Source organism: Lucilia sericata, unplaced genomic scaffold (genome assembly GCF_015586225.1).
Source record: "Lucilia sericata isolate MDLA Ls3-8-SP2 unplaced genomic scaffold, ASM1558622v1 Contig000632F_arrow, whole genome shotgun sequence".
Classification (NCBI taxonomy): Eukaryota; Metazoa; Arthropoda; class Insecta; order Diptera; family Calliphoridae; genus Lucilia; species Lucilia sericata.
This window is the reverse complement of record NW_023994638.1, coordinates 46,827-64,903: the sequence shown is the minus strand read 5'-3', so window position 1 is coordinate 64,903 and position 18,077 is coordinate 46,827. Positions and strand designations below refer to the sequence as shown.

Sequence of the window (18,077 nt, the reverse complement as noted above, 5' to 3'; positions counted from 1 at the left end):
TATTATTTTAGCAACTAAGCAAAAAAATAATAAATAAATCTGATGATTATTATGAAGATTGGGTACAATGCTGAATAACACTCTAAGTATGTGAAAATGACATAGAAAAGGGCCGAAACTAAATTTTGGGACATAGAATCTAATGGCATACGATCACTTATATCTTTGAGAAAGTGATTATGAAAGTATAATCACTTTAATTTTTCTAAAACTTAATGACGATCGACAAATGAAATCATAAATCTCTCATATAAATAAAGTAAAACCAAAATTTCTTTTCCTACCTAATACCCCAATAATTAAAACAATAAAAAAACAATTACTTTTAGTTTTCATAAGTTCACACAAGACATAAAATAGTTTTATTTCAAATCACAAACAAGTTTAAAGTTTATCAATTTAATCACAATTTAAATCCTCAAAAAAAAAGTATACACATAATTTAGTTTTTAGAATAATAAAAATAATAAAAAACACACATTAACATTTTTAGACAAACACAAAAAGAATAAATAATCAAGTAATACAATCAATCAAAAATTGCCTCCTAGGAGGGGTGAAAAGAACCTCCAAGTAAATCTCATTATTCAGATTTCTTCCTATTATCAGTCTCCTCACAGGCACCACATTTCTCATATTTCAATAGATCATGTTTATTACCGTTCATGCCGTAAGGAGCATTAGCACGTACTTCCATGAAATAATTACCCTTAGCATCGGTGGGCACAGCATAACCCATGGGCACCTCCTTGCCGGGGCATTTACCCTCACGCAAACGTGTTAGAGAGCTGCAACGGGTACCCATGAAATTTTTCTCGTTACCAGGATAAATAGTCTCAGCATAGTAGACCCAAGCTCTGGCATGAGCACAAGATATACCCACACAGCCGGGAGGTAGAGGATCCAAGCCACCGGGATAGAAATCAATATCACCCAAGGGATCACGTTTACCCAAAACACCAGAATTAGTGTGTATAATATCAATAAAATCAGCATCACCTCTTAGTAAACCCGACAAAGCTTCGCCTTCATTAAAGCAGGGTTTGGCAGGATCTAAGCCGGTAATACGTGGTATGGTCTTTTTGGTTTTCAATTCAAAATGGCGACCAGCAGCACCCACTATATGAGCACCCAAACTATGACCTATTAAATGTATATTCTCTACCGGCACTATCTCAGCTAACTGCTTCAGGCCATCAGCAATATGCATGCCCAAGGCTTCGGTGTTAAAAGCTGACCATGAGTAAAGAGTCTCAATAAAACCGGCAGCATCGAGGGCCTTTAAGGGTTACACATATAATGATTTTAGTTGTTTATATAGCTTTAAAAAGTTTTCTCACTTACCACAAAGTTTACTCCACCACGGCAACTATAGGCTTTAGCGAACAGGGCTATGGTTTCATCATCATCTACCGAGGTGGTCCAACCGGTGACTAATAATACTACCTTATTTTTGGGATTAAATTCCTTACTAGTCCACATATCATTTGCCTTTAGTAGGGGATAATTGTAACGATTACAAGCTGTTCTCAATTGGAAATGCATTTTATTGATGTCGGGCAAATATTTCGGAGTTACAGCTTGCGATGATAGGGCAGAGGAACCTGTAGTTACAAATTGTAGATTTTTGTAATATTTTTTCGAAAAACCATATCAAATAAGGGTCTTTCCGTACTTTTCCTAAACTTTTTACAACGCAAGTCCATAAATGGACTTTCTACTTGATTAATCAATAGACTAAATCATATAATTTTCAGAAATCTACACAGTAATTCTTCAGATTATTTGGTCTATAGACTGATCTGTAGACTAGACCATAGATCAGTCAGCAGACTAGTCAATAGACTTGTTTGTCGAAAAGCCAATGGGCTAAATCACAGATATTCCAATTCATAGACTAATGCATAGAATCCATCAGTAGGCTACCATTATTCAGTCAATGGTTAATTCAGAGATTCAATTCAGAGTCAAACCCATAGACTAATCCAAAGCCAACAGATTGGTCCATACATTAGCCTTACAATAGAGAAGACTAATTTATAGACTTATCCGTTGAATAGTCCACAGACTAATCCACAGATTAGTTCATGGACTATTTCAAAGACTACTCCATAGAATAACAAGTACATGTACTAGTCCATGGACAAGTGTATGAACTGGTCCATTAAGTAGTATTTGGACTATTATATAGATTATTCAGTACACTATTTCATAGCCTAATCATTTGACTATTTCTGCGAACAAGAACTAGTTATTAGACTAGTCCAAACACTATCAATACACTAGTTCATTGGCAAGTCAAAAGGCAAATCCAAAGACTATTCCATAGACTAACCAATTGATTAGACCATATAAACAAGACCATGGACTGGTCCCTAGACTAGTCAATAGGCTATAGACTAGTTTGTTCTCTTTAGAAAATCTTTTTCAAAACTTTACGTTTTATAGAGATTTTCTCTTGATATTTTCCCCTATCTCCCTCTTCCTCCATCCATCTCTCACAAACTCAAACTAGCTTCTTGTTCTCTTTTTTACGATTTCTAAATCGAAACGGATTTCGAACTTCAGCAAGTTTGATTCTATTTATCTTTCCACTCCTTTTGTTTTCGAACATTCCAGATCTTTAATGTATATTTCTACTTAACTTTTATTCTTTGCGCATTTAAGAAGAACGATGCAGGAAAGGAGAGAGTTTGATAAACATTTAAATAAAGAATTATTAAAATATCGTTTTCTATCTCTTTCAAATACTTATGCATTCAACTTAAACAACTTAACCTCAATTTGTGATCAAAGTCCAAAACTTGCAGAGTTATTACGGGGAAATTTAAGAAAAAGTTAAATGATTTTAACAAAATTTTATTATAATAAAAGCTAACATGTTTGTGATAAAAAATATCAAATATTTGTTAAACTAAATAATTGCAAATAACCTAACCTAAAAACATTTCACTCTCAAGATTGAGGTTAGAAAACCACGTTTATAAATTCAAAGAAAACTTAAAGAAAACCAAAAATCTTTTTAGAATTTATAAATTAGAATTATTGTTAAATTTATAAATAATTAAACTTTTTATTATTAATTTCACCACTCGATACTTACACATCTTATTAATCGAAGTCGATACAAACTCAAATGGATAACCAGCAACCAATTGTTTGCTCGTCTCGAAAAGGCCCTTTGCCGTGGGCAGCTTATTGGTTAAATCCTTGGCCATACCAGCCGTAACATCTTTCGCCGAATCCACAATATTTTTCAAACCCAAATCAATGCCCTCAATAGAATTGAAGACACTTAGATAAATTAAAACACTTAAGAACAAAAATGACTTCATATTGTCATTTAAACAAAACACTATCACAAGAAAAAAAATTAACACAAAGAACCTAATAAATAATAAAAATTAAACTTGTTATCGTCTTGTGTTTTATCCTAAAACTGAAACGTTTAAATTTGGTTCAATTGTATTTTATACAGGCTGCAGTTTGCACAAAAAAAAAATCACAAAAAAATGTCCATATACATAAGCGTCTGGAATGTAGAATTATGTATAAAATAGGGAATATTGGAAATAAAATTAAAAAAAAATTTACAGTAATTGATTGGATGTAGGAAATTTTTTGAAAACATTACAAAAAACACAAAGAGTTCTATAAGTTGAAATTTTAGTTGTAATACAAAATATGTTTACTGTTGTGTTCTCTTTATGTTCACGAAATGTTAAAGCTGACCAGCTAAAAATTTTATTTAAAGTTTTAGTACTAACAAATAATAAAGTGTAGTCGGGCGTGGCCGACCATATGATACCCTACACCATCATACCTTAAAACATAGTTTTGCCGCATATTCGGGGATTCAGTTGTGTGGGTGGCTAGGTGGAATAATTAACCGATTTTAATAATTTTCAATAGGCTTTGTTCTTAAGGCAAAGAAGCATATGCGCCAAATTCCATCAAATGATGTTGAAATCCAATAAGAAAGAGATTATACGCCGATTGGTGGACTAGACCAATATTTTTCTCTTCCCCATGTGCAAGTATATATAAATGTGTTTATAATGGAGCACTTACAACAACAGTGATATGCAACAACATGTCCCACAGTTAGTTAGTTTTAGTAGTTAGTTAGTTAGTTAGTTAGTTAGTTAGTTAGTAGTTAGTTAGTTAGTTAGTTAGTAGTTAGTTAGTTAGTTAGTTAGTTATAGTTAGTTAGTTAGTTAGTAGTAGTTAGTTAGTGTTATAGTTAGTTAGTTAGTTAGTTAGTAGTTAGTTAGTTAGTTAGTTAGTAGTTAGTTAGTTAGTTAGTTAGTTAGTAGTTAGTTAGTGTTAGTTAGTTAGTTAGTTAGTTAGTTAGTTAGTTAGTAGTTAGTAGTAGTTAGTTAGTTAGTTAGTAGTTAGTTAGTTAGTTAGTTAGTTAGTTAGTAGTAGTTAGTTAGTTAGTTAGTTAGTAGTTAGTTAGTTAGAGTTAGTTAGTTAGTTAGTAGTTAGTTAGTTAGTAGTTAGTAGTTAGTTAGTTAGTTAGTTAGTTAGTTAGTTAGTAGTTAGTTAGTTAGTAGTTAGTAGTAGTTAGTTAGTTAGTTAGTAGTTAGTTAGTAGTTAGTTGTAGTTAGTTAGTAGTTCGTAGTTCGTTAGTTAGATAGTTAGGTTAGTTAGGTTAGTTATAGTTAGTTAGTTAGTTCGTAGTTGTTAGTTATTAGTTAGTTAGTTAGTTAGTTAGTTAGTGTAGTAGTAGTTAGTTAGTTAGTAGTAGTTAGTTATTAGTTAGTTAGTTGTAGTTAGTTAGTTAGTTAGTTAGTAGTTACTAGTTAGTTACTTAGTTACTTAGTTAGTTAGTTAGTAGTTAGTTAGTTAGTTAGTAGTTAGTTAGGTAGTTAGTTAGTTAGTAGTTAGTTAGTTAGTTAGTTAGTTAGTTAGTAGTTAGTTAGTTAGTTAGTTAGTAGTAGTTAGTTAGTTAGTTAGTGAGTAGTTAGTTAGTTAGTTCGTAGTTAGTTAGTTAGTTAGTTAGTTAGGTTAGTTAGTAGTTAGTTAGTTAGTTAGTTAGTTAGTTAGTTAGTTAGTTAGTTAGTTAGTTAGTTAGTTTAGTTAGTTAGTTAGTTAGTTAGTTAGTTAGTTAGTTAGTTAGTTAGTTAGTTAGTTAGTTAGTTAGTTAGTTAGTTAGTAGTTAGTTAGTTAGTTAGTTAGTTAGTAGTAGTTAGTTAGTTACTTAGTTAGTTAGTTAGTTAGTTAGTTAGTTAGTAGTTAGTTAGTTAGTTAGTTAGTTAGTTAGTTAGTTAGTTAGAGTAGTTAGTTAGTTAGTTAGTTAGTAGTTAGTTAGTTAGTTAGTTAGTTAGTTAGTAGTGTTAGTTAGTTAGTAGTTAGTTAGTTAGTTAGTTAGTTAGTTAGTTAGTTAGTTAGTTAGTTAGTAGTTAGTTAGTTAGTTAGTAGTTAGTTAGTTAGTAGTTAGTAGTTAGTTAGTTAGTTAGTTAGTAGTTTAGTTAGTTAGTTAGTTAGTAGTTAGTTAGTTAGTTAGTTAGTTAGTTAGTTAGTTATAGTAGTTAGGTAGTTAGTTAGTTAGTTAGTTAGTTCGTTAGTTAGTTAGTTAGTTAGTTAGTTAGTTAGTAGTTAGTTAGTTAGTTAGTTAGTTTAGTTAGTTAGTTAGTTAGTAGTAGTTAGTTAGGTAGTAGTTAGTTAGTAGTTAGTTAGTTAGTTAGTTAGTTAGTTAGTTAGTTAGTTCGTTAGTTAGTTAGTTAGTTAGTTAGTTAGTAGTTAGTTAGTTAGTTAGTTAGTAGTAGTTAGTTAGTTAGTTGTTAGTTAGTTAGTTAGTAGTTAGTTAGTTAGTTAGTTAGTTAGTTAGTTAGTTAGTTAGTTAGTTAGTAGTTAGTTAGTTAGTTAGTTAGTTAGTTAGTTAGTAGTAGTTAGTTAGTTAGTTAGTTAGTAGTTTAGTAGTTTAGTTAGTTAGTTAGTTAGTTAAGTTAGTTAGTTAGTTAGGTTAGTTCGTTAGTTAGTTAGTTAGTTAGTTAGTTAGTAGTTAGTTAGTTAGTTAGTAGTAGTTAGTAGTTAGTTAGTAGTTAGTTAGTTAGTTAGTTAGTTAGTTAGTTAGTTAGTTAGTTAGTTAGTTAGTTAGTTAGTTAGTTAGTTAGTTAGTTAGTAGTTAGTTAGTTAGTTAGTTAGTATGTTAGTTAGTTAGTTAGTTAGTTAGTTAGTTAGTAGTTAGTTAGTTAGTTAGTTAGTTAGTTAGTTAGTTAGTTAGTTAGTTAGTTAGTTAGTTAGTTAGTTAGTTAGTTAGTTAGTTAGTTAGTTAGTTAGTTAGTTAGTTAGTTAGTTAGTTAGTTAGTAGTTAGTTAGTTAGTTAGTTAGTTAGTTAGTTAGTTAGTTAGTTAGTAGTTAGTGTTAGTTAGTTAGTTAGTTTAGTTAGTTAGTTAGTTAGTTAGTTAGTTAGTTAGTTAGTTAGTTAGTTAGTTAGTTAGTTAGTTAGTTAGTTAGTTAGTTAGTTAGTTAGTTAGTTAGTAGTTAGTTAGTTAGTTAGTTAGTTAGTTAGTTAGTTAGTAGTTAGTTAGTTAGTTAGTTAGTAGTTAGTTAGTTAGTTAGTTAGTTAGTTAGTTAGTTAGTTAGTTAGTTAGTTAGTTAGTTAGTTAGTTAGTTAGTTAGTAGTTAGTTAGTTAGTTAGTTAGTTAGTTAGTTAGTTAGTAGTTAGTTAGTTAGTTAGTTAGTTAGTTAGTTAGTTAGTAGTTAGTTAGTTAGTTAGTTAGTTAGTTAGTTAGTTAGTTAGTAGTTAGTTAGTTAGTTAGTTAGTTAGTTAGTTAGTTAGTTAGTTAGTTAGTTAGTTAGTTAGTTAGTAGTTAGTTAGTTAGTTAGTAGTTAGTTAGTTAGTTAGTTAGTTAGTTAGTTAGTTAGTTAGTTAGTTAGTTAGTTAGTTAGTTAGTTAGTTAGTTAGTTAGTTAGTTAGTTAGTAGTTAGTTAGTTAGTTAGTTAGTTAGTTAGTAGTTAGTTAGTAGTAGTTAGTTAGTTAGTAGTTAGTTAGTTAGTTAGTAGTTAGTTAGTTAGTTAGTTAGTTAGTTAGTTAGTTAGTTAGTTAGTTAGTTAGTTAGTAGTTAGTTAGTAGTTAGTTAGTAGTTAGTTAGTAGTTAGTAGTTAGTTAGTTAGTTAGTTAGTTAGTAGTTAGTTAGTTAGTTAGTTAGTTAGTAGTTAGTTAGTTAGTTAGTAGTTAGTTAGTTAGTTAGTTAGTTTAGTTAGTTAGTTAGTTAGTTAGTAGTATTAGTTAGTTAGTTAGTTAGTTAGTTAGTAGTAGTTAGTTAGTTAGTTAGTAGTTAGTTAGTTAGTTAGTTAGTTAGTTTAGTTAGTTAGTTAGTTAGTTAGTTAGTTAGTTAGTTAGTAGTTAGTTAGTTAGTTAGTTAGTTAGTTAGTAGTAGTAGTTAGTAGTTAGTTAGTTAGTTAGTTAGTTAGTTAGTTAGTAGTTAGTTAGTTAGTAGTTAGTTAGTTAGTTAGTTAGTTAGTTAGTTAGTAGTTAGTTAGTTAGTTAGTTAGTTAGTAGTTAGTTAGTTAGTTAGTAGGTAGTTAGTTAGTTAGTTAGTTAGTAGTTAGTTAGTTAGTTAGTTAGTTAGTTAGTTAGTTAGTTAGTAGTTAGTTAGTTAGTTAGTTAGTTAGTTAGTTAGTTGTTAGTAGTTAGTTAGTTAGTTAGTTAGTAGTTAGTTAGTTAGTTAGTTAGTAGTTAGTTAGTTAGTTAGAAGTGCTAGAGGTGTTAGGAATTAAAATTTATTCATCTCTAAAAAAATTTATTAAAAATACGGAACTAAGCCTATTGTTTCCTCTTCAGACGAAAAATTTACGGGCTTACATTGTCATACAAATGTTAACGACTAATCAAATGAAATTAATTTTTTAACAAATTAAAATTAACCGATTAATTAACATATACAGTATAGTTCGAAACATAAGCATTTAGTTTTAAAATATGTTTAGTTCTTCTATAGTTCGTAAAAACCTTAAAATTAACGCTTTGTGAACATTTTAACCAAAATATTAGTAAGATTAGACTGGTTTGTGTGCCGCCCTACTAGTTTTCTGAGGTTTCCAACAATACTGTAAGTATTAGACTGACTCACTTTGCATGGGAAGCTTTGTAATATTATAATTCTTGTTTCTAATACAAAATGACCTTTTTTGACAAGAGTCCACCACCTTGTAAACTGTCGTCGTTAACATTATGTGAAAAAAACAAGTAATATTTTGAGTGATTTAATAAACCATTTTACTTTTAGTCGCTCTAATAATATAATATAGTTAATTTAGTCTTTTGTTTATGTCACAATAATTTTTTCACAAACATTTTTCAAAAAAAAAAAAAAAAAACCCTCACATCGGAACAAAAACCGCTAAAGTTAGAATTAATTATTTTATTCATGCAAATCATCTGTGAGTTAAAAATCTAACACATTAATAATTATACGAATCTTTTAAATTATCATGTCTAGCAGGTATGTCACAAATGTGTGACAAATGCAGAACAGCGAAATTTCTTCTTGATCAGATGTTCATATAAGGCTTTTGAGACATTTCTATCACATTTCTACTTTTTTCAAATCAGTCTACGATGTGACGAATCTCAATTACGAGATTGGCATTGAACAGCCTAAGGCTCTCTACGGATCAGCTATTAGATTTTGTGAATTCAAAAAAACTTAACCTGTAACCCACTTCCTTCTCAGAAGTTTAAACTGAAATATCTTGTTACACACATCAAATACGATCGACTATTTTAGAGATCAGTTTCCAAAGACTGGCACCTACTCCGAAGTAAACATTTGACAACGCTGTATTATTTAACTTTAATACAAAATAGTTTTTATTTCAATCTAAACTTTTTTTCTCTAAATATTATAAACGCTAAAGAAAACACTTAATAACTTTTTGAAAAATTCAAATATTAATTACACCAACTTTTAGTATTTGATTATATTTAAACAAATAAACACACATAACTTCTTCGAATCTAGAATGAGATCCGTATATATTTTATTAACAATTTTCTGTGTAATACCATTGCAAGTGTGTCAAGAATCACGTTTTCTATTCAATCCTGTCCATTTAATAGATTCCGCTCGATCTGTTGTTACCGGCATAGGAAATCAGGTGGCTCAAAGGGTACTCTCACCCAGAGATCTATTGAGGGGATCTCGACAAGTTTTATTTGGTTTACCTGAGGTGGCAGTATTTCGTACAATACATGAGTTATGTAAGTAAAAAATTAATTTTTTCGAAATTCTTTTTTAATATTTAATATATTTAAAGGTTCCTTATATCTATCATCCGGTAATATTGATCCCATGATTACCCCTGATATTCAACAAATGTATTTTCAATTGCGTACACCTTGCAGCAGTGTAAGTTATCCTATAGAACAGTCCGAGAAAATTTTAGATATCGAGGAATTTGATATTAATAAACCCGTAGTATTATTTATAAGCGGTTGGACTTCTACCATAGAATCAGATAGTATTTTACATATGGCTAAGGCCTATAATTGTCGAGGAGGTTATAATTTTTTGGTAAGTATTAATGAAAAAATAAATTAAAATACTAATCTAAGTTCCTTTTACAGGCCTTAAATGCTTCCTATTTCATAGACACTTTATACACCTGGTCTGCTTTTAATACGGAGGCTGTGGGACGCATAGTAGCCCAAGGTCTGGTTCAACTCTACAAAGAAGTACCTGCCGAAAATATACATTTAATAGGCTTCAGTTTAGGTGCCCATATAGCCGGTTTTGCAGCACGTTACTTTGAAGAGTCCACCGGAGAGAAAATTCAACGTATCACCGGTTTAGATCCAGCCAATCCCTGTTTTGGTGAGGGTCAATCTCTAGCTGGCCTGCAAAGAGGTGATGCCAATTTTGTCGATGTTATACACACTAATCCGGGAGCTTTGGGTAAACGTGATGCTTTAGGTGATATAGATTTTTATGTTCAGGGTTTTGCTCCGATTAAACCCGGTTGTCGGGCATTTGGTTGTTCGCATACCAGAGCTTGGAAATATTACGCCGAATCGGTATATCCTGGTCATGAATTGGATTTCTTAGCAACACGTTGCAGCACTTTGAGAAAAGCTGAAAGAGGTCAGTGTAAAGCGGCCACAGTGATCATGGGTTTAGAGGTGCCTTTTAATGAGAAGGGTACTTATGTGTTGAGTGTGAACTCGGAGGTTCCGTATGGAGAGAATGCCAGTTATAATAGTGATTTAATATTAAGTGAATGTGGTTTTTGTAATTATGAATAAATGAATGTGATAAATTTTAGGTTTTTTGGTGAAAACTTTTGTAAAAAAGCTTTTTCTAACGCTATTTAAAAAACATTTTGTATAAAAGATTTGTCCTTAGTAAAAATAAGCTTTTGTGCAAAAAATGTATTTAAAATTAGTATTCGTTTCTAACAAATAAACTTTTTAGATGAAATTGTTATTTGCTGCATAAATAAATAAAATAAGCTTTTTTGGCGAAAAAGCTCTTTCAAGTAAAAATAAGCTTTTTGTTGAAAAAATTTTTATTTTTACCAGAATAGAAATATTTTTAATGAAAAGCTTCTTTTTAGTAAAAATAACAAGAAAAGTAAATAAATTAAAAAATAATAAAAAAATATTTAATAAAAAGTTCTAATTTTGTTAAAATAATATTTTTATTAAGAAGAGTTGTCATCGCGCTGTTATCACGTCTCAAATATTAACAAAATCGTATTTTCATGACACGATATCTGGAAAACCCGATATGATGGAGAAATTCGGGTTCACAACTCCATTAGATTTACCTTAATTTATAAGGACTCTCAATAGTTATTAATTTGCAATGTATAATATTTTTAAACTTTATTTAATATGCATATTTAATAAAAATAATATAGAAAAAATAAAAATTCCTTTCCTTATTTGCACAAGTCCAAACATTGACTTGGTACTGCCGGACGACCATCATTATTTTGACCATAAGGTTTATCAGCATTAACTGGCAAGAAATAATTACCCTTTAAACCAAGAGGAACAACTAAACCCATAGGAAATTCGGGGCCAGGACAAAAGCCATCATCCAATTTGGACAACGAGGTGCAACGAACACCCAAAAAGTTGCGCTCATTACCGGGATAGACGGATTCAGTAAAAAATCTAACAGCACGAAAATGAGAACAAGAAAAAACAAAGCAACCTGGCTTGATAGGAGCCAAACCACCAGCATAGAAATCAGCATCACCAACAGGATCTAATTTCCCCAATACACCAGGATTTGTATGAATAACGTCGATAAAATCGGCATCACCACGTTGTATGCCAGACAAAGATTCTCCTTCATTAAAACAGGGATTGGCAGGATCTAAAGCCGTAATACGTGTCAAATTTAAGCCAGTCTCATAGGTGAAATAACGGCCAATATAGCCCACAATATGAGCACCTAAACTATGGCCAATTATGTGTATATTTTCTATTGGAACTTTATCAATTAGTTTCGCCAAAGCTTTGGCTGTTTGGTGACCAACTTCTTCTGTGTTATAAGCAGACCAGGTGTATAAGGTACTAATGGTTTGTGAGGTGTTAAGAGCCTTAAATTTGTTTTTTGAAAATTCTTAAAATTTGTTCACTTTTAAAATGTTTTAAAACAAAAAGTTACCAAAAAATTATAATCTCCTCTGCAATTAAAAGCATTGGCCATATCGTTAACATAATCGTCATCCGTACTGCCCAACCAACCGTGCACAAATAAAGCCACTTTTTTATTAATATCGAAGTCAGGACTTTCTAAAATATCCTCGGCGTTTGTTAGGGAAAAACTCGATTCTTTACAGGGTGTGCGCAAACGTAAAGTTATTAAATCCATAATCCATAATTTTGTCGATGTTATACACACTAATCCGGGAGCTTTGGGTAAACGTGATGCTTTAGGTGATATAGATTTTTATGTTCAGGGTTTTGCTCCGATTAAACCCGGTTGTCGGGCATTTGGTTGTTCGCATACCAGAGCTTGGAAATATTACGCCGAATCGGTATATCCTGGTCATGAATTGGATTTCTTAGCAACACGTTGCAGCACTTTGAGAAAAGCTGAAAGAGGTCAGTGTAAAGCGGCCACAGTGATCATGGGTTTAGAGGTGCCTTTTAATGAGAAGGGTACTTATGTGTTGAGTGTGAACTCGGAGGTTCCGTATGGAGAGAATGCCAGTTATAATAGTGATTTAATATTAAGTGAATGTGGTTTTTGTAATTATGAATAAATGAATGTGATAAATTTTAGGTTTTTTGGTGAAAACTTTTGTAAAAAAGCTTTTTCTAACGCTATTTAAAAAACATTTTGTATAAAAGATTTGTCCTTAGTAAAAATAAGCTTTTGTGCAAAAAATGTATTTAAAATTAGTATTCGTTTCTAACAAATAAACTTTTTAGATGAAATTGTTATTTGCTGCATAAATAAATAAAATAAGCTTTTTTGGCGAAAAAGCTCTTTCAAGTAAAAATAAGCTTTTTGTTGAAAAAATTTTTATTTTTACCAGAATAGAAATATTTTTAATGAAAAGCTTCTTTTTAGTAAAAATAACAAGAAAAGTAAATAAATTAAAAAATAATAAAAAAATATTTAATAAAAAGTTCTAATTTTGTTAAAATAATATTTTTATTAAGAAGAGTTGTCATCGCGCTGTTATCACGTCTCAAATATTAACAAAATCGTATTTTCATGACACGATATCTGGAAAACCCGATATGATGGAGAAATTCGGGTTCACAACTCCATTAGATTTACCTTAATTTATAAGGACTCTCAATAGTTATTAATTTGCAATGTATAATATTTTTAAACTTTATTTAATATGCATATTTAATAAAAATAATATAGAAAAAATAAAAATTCCTTTCCTTATTTGCACAAGTCCAAACATTGACTTGGTACTGCCGGACGACCATCATTATTTTGACCATAAGGTTTATCAGCATTAACTGGCAAGAAATAATTACCCTTTAAACCAAGAGGAACAACTAAACCCATAGGAAATTCGGGGCCAGGACAAAAGCCATCATCCAATTTGGACAACGAGGTGCAACGAACACCCAAAAAGTTGCGCTCATTACCGGGATAGACGGATTCAGTAAAAAATCTAACAGCACGAAAATGAGAACAAGAAAAAACAAAGCAACCTGGCTTGATAGGAGCCAAACCACCAGCATAGAAATCAGCATCACCAACAGGATCTAATTTCCCCAATACACCAGGATTTGTATGAATAACGTCGATAAAATCGGCATCACCACGTTGTATGCCAGACAAAGATTCTCCTTCATTAAAACAGGGATTGGCAGGATCTAAAGCCGTAATACGTGTCAAATTTAAGCCAGTCTCATAGGTGAAATAACGGCCAATATAGCCCACAATATGAGCACCTAAACTATGGCCAATTATGTGTATATTTTCTATTGGAACTTTATCAATTAGTTTCGCCAAAGCTTTGGCTGTTTGGTGACCAACTTCTTCTGTGTTATAAGCAGACCAGGTGTATAAGGTACTAATGGTTTGTGAGGTGTTAAGAGCCTTAAATTTGTTTTTTGAAAATTCTTAAAATTTGTTCACTTTTAAAATGTTTTAAAACAAAAAGTTACCAAAAAATTATAATCTCCTCTGCAATTAAAAGCATTGGCCATATCGTTAACATAATCGTCATCCGTACTGCCCAACCAACCGTGCACAAATAAAGCCACTTTTTTATTAATATCGAAGTCAGGACTTTCTAAAATATCCTCGGCGTTTGTTAGGGAAAAACTCGATTCTTTACAGGGTGTGCGCAAACGTAAAGTTATTAAATCCATATTGGGCGTTATACGAGGATTAATAGTGCCAGATGCCAAATATATAGAACCTTAAACAAAAAAAAAAAAAACACAAAACTCATAAAGTATGATAGATATCGGTACATATCCCCGAACATCAACTTACACAAACGATTAATGGTCTGGAATATAGCCCTCTCGGGTAAACCTACTAATATATTTAATGACTGATTGAACAACTCCTGTGGAGTTGGTATTATTTGAGGGATTTCTTCCCCAAGTCCATCAATAATAGTGCCAATTGAATCCAAAAAATCAGAAGGATGAATTGGAGTACCTCTTTGAGCTTCAGTCCTTTCTAGCAAAAACCACAAAACAGCTATAACGTATAACAACTTCATTTTTAATTCGAAACTTAAGTTGAAAGTTTGACTTAACGTATCCGAACTATAACTGTTTGAAATCTATTATTGTTGCCTTTTTATAGTAAAGAAAAGCCATAAATTAGAATTTGCAATTTGTATAGAATGAAATTAAGTAATTAGATTGTTTCGTAAACAAACGATTTGCCATATAGATATGGAATATATATAATTATTCAGAATACACCCAGAAAAGAAAGATAAAACTAAATAAATTTTCCCTTTTTATTGGACATGGTATAATATGAAGCATTGCAATTATCTCTCAGTTTAATTTATGAAAGACTATTCGTCATTCTGTAAAGAATAGAGATAAGAAAATGTGTAACTCTAATTGAAAAGAAAAATCCCAATTAAATTGAAAATTGCTTCCCTTCTAATATATCATTTACATATATCATTTAAATCTGCAAATAACTGCCGGGTGCATATTGACTTTTTCAATTAAGACAAATATTGTCTTCGATAACATTATGGATCAATTTGTAATACAGCCGATTACATCAAGCTATAAGAATTTCCATATTATTATATCACACACATATCGTCATTGTGAAACCTTTAATGTTACCTTGTCTGGTAAAGTTTTATGTTATCTTTGTTTATTTACCAAAGCCTTCGAGTGGATTAAATTGCTTTGAACTCATAAAACTTTTACGGGAACCATCATAATTACAATCTGACACGATTTTTAGGGAATTTATGCTATCAGAAGTACAATAACAATTTATAGGTATTTTAAACTTAAAAGATTTATTCGTGCTTAAATCATATACTTTAACATATAAGTATTACTTTAAATTTTTCTTAAAGATTTTCTTTAATTACATGCAGTTACACACTGGCTTGGCACAGCTGGGCGCCCATTATTATTCTGCCCATAAGGTTTCTCTGCATTGACGGACAAGAAAAAATTACCCTCCAAGCCCAATGGAACAGTATAGCCCATTGGATATAGGGGGCCATTACAAAAACCACTTTCCATATCCATTAATGAAGTACAACTCACACCCAGGAAATTCTGCTCGTTACCAGGATAAACCGTTTCTATAAAGAAATCAACCGCACGGTTATGTGAGCAACCAAATGGATCGCAACCCGGCTTAATAGGTTCCAAACCTTGAGCATAAAAGTCAGCATTACCCAACGGATTTTCTTTACCCAAAACTCCGGGATTAGTATGAATAACATCGACAAAGTTAGCATCACCACGTTGTAAGCCGGGTAAACGTTTACTGCCATCAAAGCAGGGTTTGGCGGGATCCAAGCCAGTGACACGAGATAAAGTTGAACCAGTATAATTAGCTTAGTAACGACTGGCATAGCCCACAATATGGGCTCCTAGACTATGACCAATTAAAGAAATATTTTCTGGAGGTACTTGTACGGTTAATTTTGCCAAAGTCTTGGCAACATAACGTCCCACTTCCACAGTATTATAGGCAGACCAAGTACATCAAAGTCTGGACTTTGCAGAATATCTGATTCAAAGGAAAAATCGTTTCATTGCAGGCAGAATGCAAATGAAAACTCATGGCATCAAAATCGGGCGTTATACGAGGTTGGGTGGTATTAGTTTGCACCATTAGAGCACCTTTTAGACTAGACTATAGTCTAGACTATAGACTAGACTATAGACTAGACTATAGACTAGACTATAGACTAGACTATAGACTAGACTATAGACTAGACTATAGACTAGACTATAGACTAGACTATAGACTAGACTATAGACTAGACTATAGACTAGACTATAGACTAGACTATAGACTAGACTATAGACTAGACTATAGACTAGACTATAGACTAGACTATAGACTAGACTATAGATTAGACTATAGACTAGACTATAGACTAGAATGTAGACTAGGCTATAGACTAGGCTATAGACTAGACTATAGACTAGACTATAGACTAGACTATAGACAAGACTATAGACTAGACTATAGACAAGACTATAGACTAGACTATAGACTAGACTATAGACTAGACTATAGACTAGACTATAGACTAGACTATAGACTAGACTATAGACTAGACTATAGACTAGACTATAGACTAGACTATAGACTAGACTATAGACTAGACTATAGACTAGACTATAGACTAGACTATAGACTAGACTATAGACTAGACTATAGACTAGACTATAGACTAGACTATAGACTAGGACTATAGACTAGACTATAGACTAGACTATAGACTAGACTATAGACTAGACTATAGACTAGACTATAGACTAGACTATAGACTAGACTATAGACTAGACTATAGACTAGACTATATACTGGACTATAGACTAGACTATACTATTTTCTAAAAAACTGACACTATCCCCAAGAAATCACATATTGCGAAAAACTAGTCAATAATTTCCTAATAAATGATTAAAGGATAGATCCATAAAAACAAAGTCCATATAAATGGCTGCCTCTTGAAATTCATTTTCAATTTTTGAATTAGTAAGTAAAATGTCTAAATTTATAAAATATTTTATATTTAATAACACTAAAAATTCTGATATAAATCACATATTAATAATTTAAAAAAATTTTCTTCAATTACTACACAAGTTTTCACATTCATTTGGCACGGCAGGTCGACCGCCATTATTCTTCCCAAAAGGTTGTTCAGCATTGACGGTCAAAAAGAAATTACCCGTCAAATTGAAAGGAACAGCAAAACCCATTGGATATGCTTGACCATTACAAAAACCGCTCTCCAAATCCATCAATGAAGTGCAACTAATACCCATGAAATTCTGCTCATTACCAGGGTAAGCAGATTCAGTTAGAAATTTAAATGCACGAAAATGAGAACAACCAAATATTATGCAACCTGGCTTAATAGGGTCCAAACCTTGGGCATAGAAATCAGCATTACCCACGGGATTTTCCTTACCCAAAACTCCGGGATTTGTGTGTATAATATCGACGAATTTAGCATCGCCACGCTGTAATCCACCTAAACGTTTACCGCCATCAAAACAAGGTTTGGCCGGATCCAAACCAGTGACGCGTGAAATAGTTAAGCCAGTATAATTGGTAAAATAACGACTAGCATAGCCCACAATATGGGCTCCTAGACTATGACCAATTAAATGTACATTTTCAGGTGGTATTTCAACAGTTAGTTTTTCCAAAGCCTTGGCAACATAACGTCCCACTTCTTCGGTATTATAGGCCGACCAGGTGTATAAAGTTTGAATAGAATCGGAGGAATTTAGCGCCTGTAAGTTATGTTAAAAGCAATTTGCATTGAAAGTTCTGCAGAACGTTCGGAAATAACTTACCAAGAAATTATAATCTCCTCTACATAGAAAAGCATTAGCCATATCGAACACATAATCCGCTTCAGAACTTGAGATCCAGCCGGTAACAAATATTGCCAATTTTTTGTTAACATCAAAATCTGGACTTTGCAAAATATCTTCGGCTTGATTTAAAGGAAAACTCGTTTCATTGCAAGCAGTATGCAAACGAAAACTCATTGCATTGAAATCGGGTGTTATGAAAGGTTGGGTGGTATTAGTTTGTACCATTAAAGCACCTTAGATAAAAATCACAACATTTTTAATGGTTTATATTCATGATATTTGCTGAACTTACATAACATACTAATGGACTCAAATGTGGTCGTCTCGGCCATGCCAAGTAAATTTTCTATCGGCAGTGTTAATAAATTCTCAGGTGTTGATATTACATTAGAAATTTCTTCATCAAGTCCTGATACAATATTATTAATGGTATCGGAAATTTCAATAGATGCTTTTGCCAAAATAATATTGCTGTGGATTAACATCCACAGAAGAAGTGTTGAAAAAAACTTCATCTCTAATTAAGTAAAAAGTTTGATTGGTAAGCAGTATTACTTAACAATGGCCT

General features: G+C 31.7%; 5 protein-coding genes and 1 pseudogene across 5 annotated transcripts; 1 reads left to right on the top strand and 5 right to left on the bottom strand.

The window, feature by feature from the left end:
- Window positions 1-323: 323 nt before the first annotated feature.
- Window positions 324-3,457, bottom strand: LOC119606873 (phospholipase A1-like). Its single transcript, XM_037960524.1, has 3 exons — window positions 3,104-3,457; window positions 1,345-1,604; window positions 324-1,279 (listed from the first exon to the last, which is right to left on the bottom strand). Exons 1-3 carry the CDS (start codon window positions 3,333-3,335, stop codon window positions 584-586), a joined length of 1,188 nt encoding a protein of 395 aa, XP_037816452.1. The 5' UTR covers window positions 3,336-3,457; the 3' UTR covers window positions 324-583.
- A 5,482-nt stretch (window positions 3,458-8,939) lies between these two features.
- On the top strand, window positions 8,940-10,480 carry LOC119606886 (phospholipase A1-like). The gene is made up of 3 exons (XM_037960542.1): window positions 8,940-9,211; window positions 9,268-9,524; window positions 9,578-10,480. The coding sequence occupies exons 1-3, from the start codon at window positions 8,974-8,976 to the stop codon at window positions 10,250-10,252; spliced, it is 1,170 nt and encodes a 389-aa protein (XP_037816470.1). The 5' UTR covers window positions 8,940-8,973; the 3' UTR covers window positions 10,253-10,480.
- Window positions 10,481-10,607: 127 nt separating this feature from the next.
- LOC119606865 (vitellogenin-1-like) lies at window positions 10,608-11,834 on the bottom strand. The gene is made up of 2 exons (XM_037960515.1): window positions 11,628-11,834; window positions 10,608-11,559 (listed from the first exon to the last, which is right to left on the bottom strand). Exons 1-2 carry the CDS (start codon window positions 11,832-11,834, stop codon window positions 10,891-10,893), a joined length of 876 nt encoding a protein of 291 aa, XP_037816443.1. The 3' UTR covers window positions 10,608-10,890.
- A 743-nt stretch (window positions 11,835-12,577) lies between these two features.
- LOC119606887 (vitellogenin-1-like) lies at window positions 12,578-14,216 on the bottom strand. The gene is made up of 3 exons (XM_037960543.1): window positions 13,938-14,216; window positions 13,604-13,860; window positions 12,578-13,535 (listed from the first exon to the last, which is right to left on the bottom strand). The coding sequence occupies exons 1-3, from the start codon at window positions 14,170-14,172 to the stop codon at window positions 12,867-12,869; spliced, it is 1,161 nt and encodes a 386-aa protein (XP_037816471.1). The 5' UTR covers window positions 14,173-14,216; the 3' UTR covers window positions 12,578-12,866.
- Window positions 14,217-14,795: 579 nt separating this feature from the next.
- On the bottom strand, window positions 14,796-15,779 carry LOC119606864 (annotated as a pseudogene).
- A 971-nt stretch (window positions 15,780-16,750) lies between these two features.
- Window positions 16,751-18,040, bottom strand: LOC119606872 (vitellogenin-1-like). The gene is made up of 3 exons (XM_037960523.1): window positions 17,802-18,040; window positions 17,486-17,742; window positions 16,751-17,422 (listed from the first exon to the last, which is right to left on the bottom strand). Exons 1-3 carry the CDS (start codon window positions 18,022-18,024, stop codon window positions 16,751-16,753), a joined length of 1,152 nt encoding a protein of 383 aa, XP_037816451.1. The 5' UTR covers window positions 18,025-18,040.
- Window positions 18,041-18,077: the final 37 nt, after the last annotated feature.